Genomic DNA, 13,934 nt, shown 5'->3' with positions numbered 1-13,934 from the left:
CCTAGACCTTGGTCCTTGTCTCTGATTTAGCCTCCCCAAGGCACCCGCCGCCCTGCCTCTCACTCAGCCCTGCCCGTGTGTGTTGTTCCAGGTGTCCACTGTGACAGCGTGTGTGCGGAGGGACGCTGGGGTCCCAACTGCTCCCTGCCCTGCTACTGTAAAAACGGGGCTTCGTGCTCCCCCGACGACGGCATCTGCGAGTGCGCGCCAGGGTTCCGAGGCACCACTTGCCAGAGAAGTAAGTGTTCCCTTAGGCGGCAGTCTCTCCTCCTGGGGCACCATGTGAGGGTTATCATCTCTGTACTCCTCTCAGCAAGTAGTGACGTCTGTGGCAGTTGAAGGCAGAAGGAAGTGTAATGGGCACCCTGTCCTTTGCAGAGCCCGCCTTCATAGCACATCCCCGGCTGTTATTCCTTCCAACCTTCCAGGACTGACCTAGCAGATAGGGCTTTAGCCATTTTTTTCCTCAGTAATGATTTCATTGCCTCATTGGCATCACCATCGGGATATGTTTCTTGATCCTGTCTTAAATCTTGCAAATGGTGTTCCAGAAATCCATTGACCTGTAAATATTTTATTAGGCAATTTGGCATTGGCCTTATTTCAATTACTAGAAGTCAACATCAGCCAAACCTTGCGGCAAATCATGCATCCTGCTAGTAGTCTGAAAGTTAGTACTATGGGGGACATAGAATTGCCAAGTTAAAAATGGAGGCTGTTGACATGAGTCAGTTGAAAACTTAAGTTAGGAAATGATCCATAAGATTTTACTAAATCTTCTTGTAAATGTTTTCAAGAAAGGAATATAGGACTAACTATAAGATACATGATTCTAATTTTTAAATTACTTTTTGTTATTGAGAGCTCTATGCAGTTGTCCTATATTTAAATCCCAAATATGTCTTGGGAAAAACCTAATTATGTAGTGTTTTGCTTATTCACGTTTCAGCCATAATCATTAAGATGGACCATGTGGAGGAGGAACCATCTTTTAATTCTGACTATAGATCTATTTATTGCTAGTCATGACTAAGTGAAGGATCAACACTTGGCTTGAGAGTATTTATTTTGGCCTTCTTAGAATTAAGAATTTTGTTTCCTTCTTTCATTTATTTATTAAAGCTTTTAGCTCTATGCCAAACCTCAAGCTAATTGGAGCCATAAATAGGAAAATAAAGAGGACGAAGTCATTTGCCTGTCCTCAGGCAATTCAGAATTTAGTGGCTTTTTTTTCATTATGAAAGAATACCCTGTTTCTTTGGTGGTGGTTATTTTATACTTGGAAAATTCTCAGTATCATTAAAAAAATGTTTTACTCCAACTTGAACTAGATCTCGATGTGGAATGTGAAAGAAAACTACTTCAGGAAAGATAACTGTCTATTTCCATTCTTGTTTCAGTCTGTTCCCCTGGTTTCTATGGGCATCGCTGTAGCCAGACGTGCCCGCAGTGTGTGCACAGCAGTGGGCCCTGCCACCACATCACCGGCCTGTGTGACTGCTTGCCTGGCTTCACAGGAGCCCTCTGCAATGAAGGTAAGGTGCAGTTTGAGAGAGAGACCTGGTGATGAGCAAGCCCCATGTGGTCTGTCCTCAGGCTCCCCAGGGACCTGTCTGCAGCTACTAGCTCTCGATGCCTCCAGTAGGCTGTGTTTGCAGCCTCTGCAAATATGACTTTGAGCTTTGGAAGAGTTGGCTTGCCACTCCAGCAAAACCTCTTTATTCTCTGAGCAGTGTTACACTTCAGTTTTAATTGCAAATAGCCTCCCATGAAAAAATCAATCTGAGGAAGGATTTTGCCTTCTTGCACAAAAAGTTATGAAATCAGATTTCTAGAAGTGTGCTGGTGTTTCCTAACTTGTGATGCTTTAATGGGGGCGTGTGGCTTAATGTGTTTGTAAAAACAAGCCCATTGAAGATGAAGGATGATGTTAGGTGGAGGCAGCTACTAAATGGGCAGCTGGGCAGAGGACCTTTAAAGTTCCCTCCTGTCCCAAGAATCTAGGGTTTTGTGAGATGAGACGTAATGATGAGTTACTGACCTGTAACTTGTTCACAGTGTGTCCCAGTGGCAGATTTGGGAAAAACTGTGCAGGAATTTGTACCTGTACCAACAATGGGACCTGCAACCCCATTGACAGATCTTGTCAATGTTACCCGGGATGGATCGGCAGTGACTGCTCTCAGCGTAAGTCTTGTCTGAGAAGAACTGATCAACCATTTTTATTTGTTTTCAAACTCTTTAGGGTTGAAGTATGAGTGGTTATCTAATCAAGCAAACTATATGAATAATTAGTTTAAATGGCTTTGTTTTGCCATTAAGAGCTCTGTGCAATGGTCCTATATTTAAATCTAAATAATGTCTTGAAAGGGACCTAAATAAATGGCATTTTTGCTTATTTACTTTTCAGTGATTCTTCATCTGTACAATGGGGGTCATGTACTCAGAAAATCTATGCTAAGATTCACTCCAGACCTCACGTGGGAGATATTCTTTTTCCCTTGCTCTTGGGGGCGGGCGGGGGCGGGTGGGGAATGGTCACACAATTATGGGAGACTTCCTTCATTTTTAAAAATTACTTCAGATTTATTTATTGTCTTTTGGGCCATATTTCCTACTGGATAGCCATATAGAAATTATAGGCGGTCCTCCTTTGAAGCAGTTATATTCTTTAAGCATTGCTATGAATAAAAAGGTTGCTTGGTTGTTTTGGTTTTTTTTTTTTTTTTTTTTTTTTTTTTTGTAAATCAGATCATTACCCCATCACCTTACATTGCTATTTCACAGATACTTTATCTGAGGTTCTGGTGGCCCTTCAATGAGCAATAACCCCCTAAGATTTAGTTTTGTTTTTTCAACTCTGAGAGTTTAAAAATCCATTTTAGATTGAATCTAAGATAACTGAAGATTTAGTTTTATTATTTTCTGCCCTTTCTAAGAGGTTTTACAAGTAAACCAGTTCTTACATACAACGGGGCACCGTAACATCTAAAACAAGCCTCTTGAGACAACTCTGGAACAGGCTGACAAGTGCCAGCTTCCAAGATCAAAGACAAAAATTACATGGCCCTGTTCCCTAACCTCTCTCAAGTCACATCATTTTTCTATCTGATCTCTGCTCAGCAGCCTCTCCTCAGAGAACCCCTCCTTAAAGAAGCAGCTCCATCATTCCCATCTCCTCAACCTGTTTAATTTTTTTTCATCGTACTTATCACTGCCGGTTTTGGGTTGGCTGGTTGATTTGCCTACCTCCCCTACTAAACAAAGCTTCTGGAGCATAGCCTTTCTCGTTCTCTGCTATCACCTTCATTCCCCAAACAGTACTGGGCACAGAGGTGCTCAGTGTACATGTTAAATAATGAAATCTGTGACCTTGCGTTGATTCCCGCTCTGCTCTGTGGTCTGTGAATGAATTCCTCTGTGAGTGGTGCTGGTTGCTGCCACGGTCAGCATTGGCATCTGGGCCTTATGTGTGGAGCAGCGTGCTTTCTCAGTCCTGGTGCACACTGCTAACCTCTCATGTGCAAGGAGGTGTGTGTGTCGGGGGGGAGGGGGGTGTTGGAACCTCCTCTGCTGGGCGCTGGCCTCGATCTCACATAGCTCTCCACGCGTGCTGTGCTTTCAGCTTGTCCACCCGCCCACTGGGGCCCGAACTGCATCCACACGTGCAACTGCCACAACGGGGCCTTCTGCAGCGCCTACGACGGGGAATGCAAGTGCACTCCTGGCTGGACGGGGCTCTACTGCACACAGCGTAAGCGGCCAGCCTCCCGAACCCAAGGGGAGCCCCACCCAGGAGGACACAGCCTTTCCCTGTGCACCCACGAGCTCTCCTGGCATTTGAGTGCTTGGTCTACCCAACGACCTCTAGACATCTAACTCTCTATGTGGCTAAGAGCTGCCACGTTCCAGGTTTTCTGTCTCTGTGTCATCTCAGGGCCAGGAGGTGGAGCAGTGCTTGCTATATGTAGATGTTGTGGGAGCAGTCTCTTTCTCCTCTTTAAACAGACCCTATTTATATGGCTCAAATGCCCTTTCATGTATTCTAAACGCACGTGGTTAGAGTAGGTGACAGTGATTAAAAAGGGAGTAAGGGAGTGAAGGTGACAAGCCTCCGTCTGCCGTACTCTGTGCTCTTGGAGAAGATCGAGTTCCATGGCTCTCGAACTTGAGTGAGCTTCCCAACCACCCGACGGCTCAGTCAGCTGGCCCCGCTCCCAGCGTGTCTGATCCAGTAGGGCTGGACTGGCACCAGAGAACTCACATTTCTAACAACTTTCCAGATGGTGATGCCAGTCTGGGATCGTGCTTTAAGAATAACTAGTTCTTTTTTCCATTTTGTATCCCATAGTGTCCTGACCATTTCTTCTTCTATAAGGTCATTAGCGTCATAGGTTATAATGTGCAAAGTACTCCCCAACTTGGCACTATTGGGGGACAAAAGATTAGTCTCTACCCTCTTGCCTTTAATTGAATCAAGGAGAAAAGACAGGAAGGCATGTATTATGATTATCATTAATAGTAGTATGTAATTTTAAATTGCAGAAGTGAGCAGACAAAGAGAGATGAGTCAGAAATTAAGCAACATTTGTTTAATACTAATTAGAGAACATAAAGAATGGGCTGAACAAGCCTTTTGGAACTTTCTAGAAAGGGGTATAGACCTTGAGCCGTAATTTGAAAAGGAGAATTGGCAAGGAGGAAGGTTGTCCCAGGCATATTCTGCCGAGATTGTATATGTACATAGAAAGGTTTTTGAGCTCCTTAGGGAAAACACCTTGCAAGTTGTTATTTATAATTCCAAAATCAGGACCTGTTTCAGGCAGAGGAGCTTTTAAGTGGCTGTATCACAGTGCAGTGGGAAGAGCAATGGGGTCTAGAGCCAGACCTCCCTGCGTTTTGCATCATCACCCTCCATCTTGCCATTTGCTGGCTGTGTGCACTTAGGGCTCGGTTCCCACATGCGGGGTGGGATTATCCATCCCTGCGTTCCTGTACTCCTGTAAGGATTCAGTGAGGGTGCATGAGAAGATCTGGCACAGGGTAGATGCTGAATGAGTACAATGGCCACGGGGGCTGTCACTGCATTCCAGCATCTGTGTCTGCCTCTGTGTCCTGAAAGCTGAGGCTTCATTAAAACTTCCCTGTAAAAAAGGGGGAAATAAAAGGCACATGTGATGCTTGGAAACAGCCATGGAACCAGCCAGTGTTGAAGCTTTCTTGATTCTCAGAGCCCTGAAACTCTCTTGCTGGTCAGCTGCTGGCCCATTGAAGCCAGTAGGGCTGTGGAAGAGTCCCAGTGGTCTGGGTCTTGAAAATTGTGCCATGGTGGGAAGGCGAATTGCTTTGTTATAAAGCACATGCAAAGTGCAGGGATGTTTAAGTTCATCATTTTACCATGTATCTTCAGTGAAGGAGATCATATTATCTAAGAGAGTAACACATACGGTGGATAGGTATCAGAGTTGGAGACATTCTGTACCAAAAGTAAAAGCATTCAGGTTGTTTTACATAAAGTACTCATTTCAGCCCATGGAATTGGAGTCCAGGATTCTTGTAGTTGCGTGAAAGAATGAAAGGAAATGCCCAGGCCTCTGCAGGGTTGAGGATGCCTTGTTCGAAGACACCAGTCTTGCCTCCAGGGTACCAGTAATGGTTCACCTGCCAGGTGTGGAACTGCTCTGCCTCCTGCATGTGAATTCCAACCTCCTCACAAGAACCCCTTCTTGGAACTTCAAAGAAGGCTTTGTGACAAGCTGACACACGTATTACTGTCTTGACTCACTCTCTAGTGGCTCAGCGTCTAAAATGTTGGAGGCAAGAGCTGTGCTTCTCCTCAGCAGCCCCTTGACTCCAGCTGTCCTTCCTCCTCGCACAGGCTGTCCCCTGGGGTTTTATGGGAAAGACTGTGCACTGATATGCCAGTGCCAAAACGGAGCTGACTGCGACCACATCTCCGGGCAGTGCACCTGCCGCACCGGGTTCATGGGGAAGCACTGCGAGCAGAGTGAGTACGAGAACACCACAATTCTAGGCGGTCTGTCCCCCCAACCCCCACAGAATCACTTTTCCTAGGTTCCTGAATATATTTTAAGTTTTTTCAGCTGATGGCTGGTCACCAGCACGGTTGACTTCCCTTCAAAGACCTGGTCACCTTGGGATCTTTGCTGTCTTTTTTTCCTCAAAATTCTTCTTCTGAGTAACTCCTCATTGCTCTGGGTGGAGGGGGTGTGGCTCCAAGACTGAAGACAAAATTCAAGTTTTCCATCTGTTCATCCTGGCTCCCTCTTCCACTCCTTCTTATTTTTGGAACATGGATGCTCAGAGCTTTAAAAGAGCCAGTCAAACTTTCTTTATGGCAAAGGCAGGGCCCAGGTCTCTCACGGAAGGAGACTGCATTCAGTGGGCCAGGCTGGGTGTGCAGGAGGCGGAGGGGCTGGGTGCCCAGGGCCAGCCCACTATGGGTGAGCGAACAAGCCTGTGCAAACATGGCCACCTTTCTGACAACCTCTTTTAGAAAGGTTATATATATACTGTTTCTACTAACAACTTCTCATCTTTACCTTAACAACCTTCAAGACAACATGCTGCCTTAAAATTTTCTTCTAAAAATTGCATCCTGGGAGACTATGCTCTGTTGAAATTACCCACCCTTGGTTTTCCATTTCTGCTCCACCAGCTCTGCATCTCCTCACCGGGTTATGGGAACATTTAGTCTCAGACTGAGCATTTCGGATTAGTTTACTATTCTTTTCCTCTGTGACTTTCGGTATTTACGAGGAATAAATAAATACTAGTACTTAGAGCTGTATGGGGCTCACTTTACAATGGTAATGGCAGGAAAAGGAGCAGGAGATTTCCTGCTCACCAGAGGGCACACTCTTGGGAAGGATGAAGCAAAGATGACAGGCCTGCAGGAGCCATGTGGCCTGGAAAGACTGATCAGCATAGGAGGACTTCGGCAATAAAGCGTTGCCCTCCAGCACCCCACCAGCACCTCACAGCACCACTGGGCAGCCCAGTAACATGTGCAAAACCTTAGAATATTTGTGCATATCTGCCTGCCTAGCAAATATAACAAGAGTGATGTCCAAGAAGCAGCCTGGACAGAGAAGGCCAGATTTTAGTTTTGCTCTGCTAGTTCATTTAATCATGAAACAGATACCGAATCACAGAATTACCTGCACACCCCTTGGTATATACAAATATTGTGCGCATTTGTGCAAATGTCTAAACATATGTGCACATACATACAGGGGTGGGTCAAAGTAGGTTTACAGTTGTGAGTACGTGAAACACAGTTTATTCTTGTATTATTATTTATTAATTATTGTATTATTTTCCATATGAACGACTGTAAGCCTACTTTTGCCTACCCCTGTATATGTACAGAAACCAGAATAAGCTCTAAACTGACTTTCGCTTGAATGGCAGACTATAACCACTCTTATTAAATAAAAGCCTCATAAGTGCTTCCATGATTATTCTGAATGACAAATTTGAAAACAAAAACCCTGAGCTGGACAGAAAACTCTGATAATAGTAGCACATTGCCCCCTGCTGCTCGCTCTACAAAAGAAACACTATTTTGTCATGATGGTTTTAGATTTAACATGCCTATGCTAATCTTTGAAATTCATGCCCAAACTTAGTAAGATTACATCATAAAAATCCCACTATTTCAGTCTTTCAGCCTTCCACCTGCAAATCCAAACTTTGAGCCATTCTTTGGTAAGTGAAGTTCTTACCTAGAAAATTAACAAAATTTGCCCCATCCCTCTTCCCCTTCTGCTAGCTAATCCAAGTCAGAATATGCCATTGGGAGGATCCCTGAGCCTGTAGTAAAATATACTTGTTCTCAAGGGAGCATCTCTAGTTTATACTTTTCAGTCTGCTCCCCTTCCACCCCATAGTTTTGTTGGTGGAGTCACCTCAGGTTGTCCTTAGTCAGTTCCATTGGGATTCCACAGGCTCTGTGCCTACTCATCTAGGAGGTGGGTACATGGAAGCTGAAAGTGTCAGGAGCTGTGATGAGGGGCTCAGTCTCCAGCCCCGTGTCTCCTGGCCTGTGAGTCGCACCATGAATGCTGGCCAGCTCTCAGGCACTTTGGGTGGTACAAGTCTGCCTGAGCAGGGATCCCTGAGAGGGGTGGCCTCCAGACACTCAGGGTCATACAGTAAGAGACAGCCTTGCCCGATTCCCAAGGCTGAATGGGACTTTCACTTCCTTCTCAGAGTGTTCTGCAGGGACATATGGCTACGGCTGTCGCCAGATATGTGACTGTCTGAACAACTCCACCTGTGACCACATCACTGGGACCTGTTACTGCAGCCCAGGATGGAAGGGGGCACGGTGTGATCAAGGTAAGGATACTAGTAAGTAATAACCACCACCTCGTATCATGTGACCACCATCCACCCAACATTAAGTGTTTTCACCTGTGTTCTCTGATGTAATCCTCACCATGACTCTGCAAGGCATAGCTGGTCATTCATGTAGTTGCCAGGTGGATGCCTTATTGTTGCTGTCCTACAGATGAAAAACTAAAGCTCAGAGAGGTTGAGTAATCTGCCCAAGGTCATGCAGCTACTACAGAACATGTCAGGGCTTTGATGTCAGATTTCCAAAGCTCATGAACTTTCCATTGTGCCTACAATTTTTTCAGTCTTACTGAGGTATGATTAACATATAAAAAGCAATACATATATACAATATATGTACAGTAACACAGAGTATACAATTTGATAAAATCTGACATGCATACACCCATGAAACCATTACCACAATAAAGAGAAAGAATATATCCTTCACTTCTAAAACTTTCATCATGTCCCTCCTTTCCAGCACTACTCCCTAGCCCCATCTACTTTCTGTCTCTATAGATCAGTGCAGTTTTTAGAACTTCATATAAATGGAATCATACTGTACATTTTTGTCTAATTTTGTTTACTCGGCATAAGTATTTTAAAATTAAACCATGTTGTGGTGTATGTCAGTGGTTCAATTGTTTTTACTGTTGCATGGAATACACTATCATTTCCTTGCCCATTCACCTGTGGATGGACTTTTGGATTGTTCCCAGTTTGGGGCTATTACAGATAAAGCTTCTGTGTACAATAGTGTATCAAGTTTTTTATAGGGACATACTAGTATGCTTTCATTTCTCATGAGTAAATTAGTAGGAGTGGCGTGTGATTAGGTCATGTGGTAGGCATATGTTTAGCTTGTTAAGAAACACTTGCCTGTGGTTTTTAACTAAGGTGTATGTCATAATCCTCTGGGGGTACTTGTATACGTTGTCTCACTTGGCCAATATGATTCTGGGATGAATGGGGCCTTTGAGAAAGTGCTCCTTACAGTTCTGAAGCATGGCCTCCAGAGAGTTACCTACTGCAGTAAGTAAATAATATAATACGCTCATGGGTGTAAAGCCTTTAGAATTCATACGGTATCGTAGGTGAAGTCATCTTGCACTGTAGATTATGTAGGTACTCAGTTCATTTCTTTCCTACAATAACAGTTGCATGCTCGTGATTTATGTCTGACTGTCCTAACGAAGGATGTTATGTTCCACAATCACATCATCATTACAGATGCGCTGTAGTCACACTGCACTGGTCCTTGGTGCTCTGTGTTCCGGGGCAGACTGTCTCATCAGAAGGTCTGGCATTTAGCCTTATAAAGTCACGGGGACATTAGAGCTGGAAGCACCTTCAGGGAGGCCAGTTTCCTCATTTTCAGATGATGAAGCTGCAGCGGAAGAGCTTAGGTGAAAGCAGAATATCAGGGTCAAGTGTTTGAGATGCCAGTTTCTTGACCCTGAATCCATACCTTCAGTGTCTTCACCTGATGAAACAAGAGGAAGGATTGTGGAAAACTTGAGTTTTGAATTATGAGTAAGATTTTAGGGTGATGTTATCAGGTATTACTGGGACAGACCTTTCTGTCATAGAAAATAACTGTGTAGAGCAGTATTTTCTGAAGTAAAAGCCCATTGAAATCAGGATAAGGCAGGTCCTGATCTTTGACTAGGTTTAGAATGGAGTTAACCTTGCTTGGAAGGAAAATTACTGTTAAAAATGCTAAAGGTAGACATAAAATTAAGTTAGTTGAGACATTTAGGAGCTAGCCCTTCATAACCTTAATACTGTATAATAAATAAAGCACAATAAAAAATTTATGAAGTGCCACTCCCAATTAATGCCAAAGTGTTTAAACTGAAATAGGTGAGAAGCTCCCAAATCCTACTGTTGAATCTTGGGGTTCAGGAACTCCTGCCTTTTTTCGAAGTTTAGAGCTGCCTTTTTCTAGGCACAGACCAGCCAACAATATCTGAAAATGAGGAACATTTGTTTTTCCTTCCCACTTTGTTTCCAAATTAACATCTTATGAGCTAAAAGTATCCTGGTCTTAGCACAGCGGGAGATGTTTGTAAGTAGAGCTCAAGCATTTACACAGCACATTGTCATCCTTATTCGAGTCGCCTTTTCTCTTTTCTAGCTGGTGTTATAATAGTTGGGAATCTGAACAGCTTAAGCAGAACCAGCACAGCTCTTCCCGCTGACTCCTACCAGATCGGGGCCATCGCTGGCATCATCATCCTTGTCCTGGTCGTCCTCTTCCTCCTGGCCTTGTTCATTATCTACAGACACAAGCAGAAGGGAAAGGAGTCGAGCATGCCAGCCGTGACCTACACCCCCGCTATGAGGGTCATGAACGGAGACTATGCCATTTCCGGTGAGACTGGGGTCCTTAGAGGTGTTGTACTCTTTGAAAAGTTCAGTTTTCTTACCTGGTTCTTTGAAACTGGGTGTTTGGGTGTGCTGTCCATTGTTACTGTCAGGTAGCCTTGAGGAAATGTTATGTTTGGAAAAGGTTCGTTGTTTGAGACGTGTTCTATATGTCAACAGTAGTAATATCATTACCTTTGTATTCTATGTGATTGCTTTAGACCAGGGGTCCTCAAACTTTTTAAACAGGGGGCCAGTTCACTGTCCCTCAGACCGTTGGAGGGCCGGACTGTAGTTTTAAAAAAAACAAAAAACTATGAACGAATTCCTATGCGCACTGCGGGCCCAGGACGAGTCGGCTGCTAAGCAGGACAGGCAGCGGCACCCGGCGGGCCGGATCAAAGTCCTCGGCGGGCCGCGGGCCATAGTTTGAGGACGCCTGCTTTAGACTTTGGGAATTTCAACCTGGGAAAAGCTTTACTGGGTAACGAGTCCCAAGGTTTTGCCCTCTGTGGGGACAGGGAGGGGAGAGGGGGGTGGCTGTAACTTCACCAAGGCCTGGAGCAGGCCGGGGACCAGGGCCAGGTCTGCCGTCTCTCACCTTGGGTTGTTCCGCAGTTCCTTCCAGCGCGTCCCCGAGCCCACACAAATCATTAACTGCACAGCAACCAAGTTACCAGAGAAACAGTTTTTTTGGTTTTAGCAAGAACCAGGGCATTTCCTTAAGAAAACTCCTAAATCTTCCTTTCTGTCACAAGTCCTCATCAAAGTAAATTTTTAGGTGACACGCTCAGTCATCAGAAGAAGTAACCACTTAAACAGAGGAATTTGGAAACTTAAAATATTTATTAATTGGAAGGCAATTGCTGAAGGATTTTGGGGGTGTCACATGATTGTAAATACACTGATTGTGGGGGAATGCATAAAGTAGCCATCCAAAATATTGTAGTACAGAATATCACGTCAAGGACTCAAGTGTTTTAAAAAAGAGGAAAATGACAGCCGAAATAACTTCAAAGCAGTGCCTTCCCAGCCATATCTGTGGATATTTTCACACTTTTCAAGAAAACTGGTAAGAAGTCAGATTCCTGCTGCTTCTAGAAGCTTCGCTGAGTGTACTAGGCAGGAGGGTATTCCGCCCAGTTTGCAATATGGAAGCAGCCCAAATATATGTTCTCATTACATAGCTTGCTTCCCTTTTTTCCACCCAGGGTTAGGGGAGCCTGCCATCTTAACTGTCTCCTCCTTCTCTTGCAGAAACTCTTCCTCATGGCAACGGTGGAAATGCTAACAGCCATTACTTCACCAACCCCAGTTACCACACGCTCACCCAGTGTGCCACATCCCCTCGGGTCAACAACAGGGACAGGATGACCATCGCCAAGGTGAGAGGCAATGGCTCCGGTCGGTGAGGGTAGGCAGGGGAGAGAGAAGGGAATACGCAGGTATTGAGGGCTGCTGTTTGCCATGCTTTTCTATGTACTTTATATCTATTGTCTCATTTATCCCTCTAAACAGCCCTGTAAGTGCTTATCCCTCTAAATAACCCTGAGGAATGGGGAATTTGAGTCACTTCCACACACAGCTCCCCAGCTAGTGGGTGAGGCAGCTGCGATGTGAGGCAAGGCTTTTCTGTCTCTACAGTTTGTACTGTTTCCATTACTTCTCTTTGGAAAAATGTTTCTAATATTGGGTGAGGTTTTAAAATAATGTCTCATAGCAGATTCATTCCTGGGTAAAATCGCCAAGTTTGTCTTTTCTGATCACCTGTCTCCTAGGGCCCTTTCCTGGCCACTTGTACTTTCATAACAACAACAACAACAATGATATGTATGTGTTTAGGTCAAACCACATGAAATTGCATTTTTGTACATCAAAGGGATCAAACAGAAACAATGTGCCAAGCATTTCTAATTATTTTACAGGTAGAAGCTCATTTAATCTTTACGCCAATCCTATGAATCAAGAGTAGTTATTATCCCCACTTGGCAGAAAGGTTGAAGAGCCAGGGCTGCCTAGAACCCGAGCCGCTTCCTGTAGGACTCCCCAGGTCCCTTCCACATGCACTGAAATCCCCAACATGCCTCCCTTCCTAGTTGTACCCAAATTATATATCCAGTCTCCGTTGTCTAATTCCAGCTCTCTCTTAGAAGACAACCAAGCTAATAAAATTAATTCAGTTGCAATTAAGTTAATGCAGCTGGATTTTAATTATAGTGCCTTGTAGTTAAATAGCACTTCACATTCTTCAGAGACTTTCATATTCAGCATTCCATTTGTTCTCATTCACATTCAGGGAGGCAGGCAAAGTAGATGATCTTATCCTCATATTTATAGCTTGGAAAACTGCTGAGAGTCACTGTGACTCTTACAAGATCATACAGTGTTGGATGGGAGAGCTCCGACTAGGAATTTGTCTTTTTTCAATGTAAAGTTCCATGTATGTAAACCCAAATAAGGCCTAATTGGTACAGAGTAACAACATGAAATCAAGAAACTGAGGCAGTGGGGGGAACAGTTGGGGCCAAGGGACATACACTCCTGCTTCCTCGGTGTCCCGCCAGGTCAGACATGGTCACCTCTGCCCCTTCGCCGGCCTTGTTCAAGGACCAGCCCTTGGTACGTGCCATGGACTTGCTTCCCCAGACCAGTAGCATTGTGCAGTGCCACATTATATTCTCTTTTTACGTCTTTTGTTGTTTATATTTTTAATAGTCGAAAAACAATCAGCTGTTTGTGAACCTGAAGAATGTGAATCCTGGGAAGAGAGGCCCGGTGGTGGACTGCACGGGCACACTGCCCGCGGATTGGAAACACGGCGGCTACCTCAACGAGCTCGGTGATTCTCCCGACTCCCGTCCCCAACAAGCACCTTCACCTTTTAGTCACCTCAGATAGTCAGAGGTTTATCTCTTAGAAACATGCGTGAAAGACAGACTCATTGACTTCTACCTCACGCCCATAGGGGGCTTAGGACTGTCCCAAGTGTCTTATTCATTCAACATTAATTGTGTTTCTGCTATGTGCCAGGAATGATCAAGTGAGATAAGGACCTCTGCCTGCTTGTAGCTGACATCCCAACTCTCTCTATAGTAACTGACTTAATTCTCCTAGGCGCTGTAACAGGTAGGAACTATTATCAGCAGCAACATCTCCATGTTACAGTTAAGAAGCTGAGTCTTAAAAGGTTAAGTAACTTGTGC

At 44.5% G+C, this 13,934-nt stretch overlaps 1 protein-coding gene across 3 annotated transcripts in view; it reads left to right on the top strand.

The window, feature by feature from the left end:
• The window catches only part of MEGF10 (multiple EGF like domains 10), a 171,323-nt gene that overhangs the window by 148,897 nt on the left and 8,492 nt on the right, over positions 1-13,934 (top strand). For all 3 annotated transcript variants that reach the window (XM_080677241.1, XM_080677240.1, XM_080677239.1), the window contains 9 exons: positions 92-238; positions 1,401-1,535; positions 2,059-2,187; positions 3,626-3,754; positions 5,879-6,007; positions 8,236-8,364; positions 10,502-10,738; positions 11,989-12,116; positions 13,447-13,570. In XM_080677241.1, coding sequence (XP_080533367.1) covers positions 92-238; positions 1,401-1,535; positions 2,059-2,187; positions 3,626-3,754; positions 5,879-6,007; positions 8,236-8,364; positions 10,502-10,738; positions 11,989-12,116; positions 13,447-13,570 — 1,287 coding nt within the window. The remainder of the gene's footprint in view (positions 1-91; positions 239-1,400; positions 1,536-2,058; positions 2,188-3,625; positions 3,755-5,878; positions 6,008-8,235; positions 8,365-10,501; positions 10,739-11,988; positions 12,117-13,446; positions 13,571-13,934) is intronic.

Source organism: Plecotus auritus, assembly GCF_963455305.1.
Source record: "Plecotus auritus genome assembly, chromosome: 7".
NCBI classification, from domain to species: domain Eukaryota; kingdom Metazoa; phylum Chordata; class Mammalia; order Chiroptera; family Vespertilionidae; genus Plecotus; species Plecotus auritus.
The sequence above is the reverse complement of the archived record's forward strand: the minus strand, read 5'-3'. Positions and strand labels throughout refer to the sequence as shown.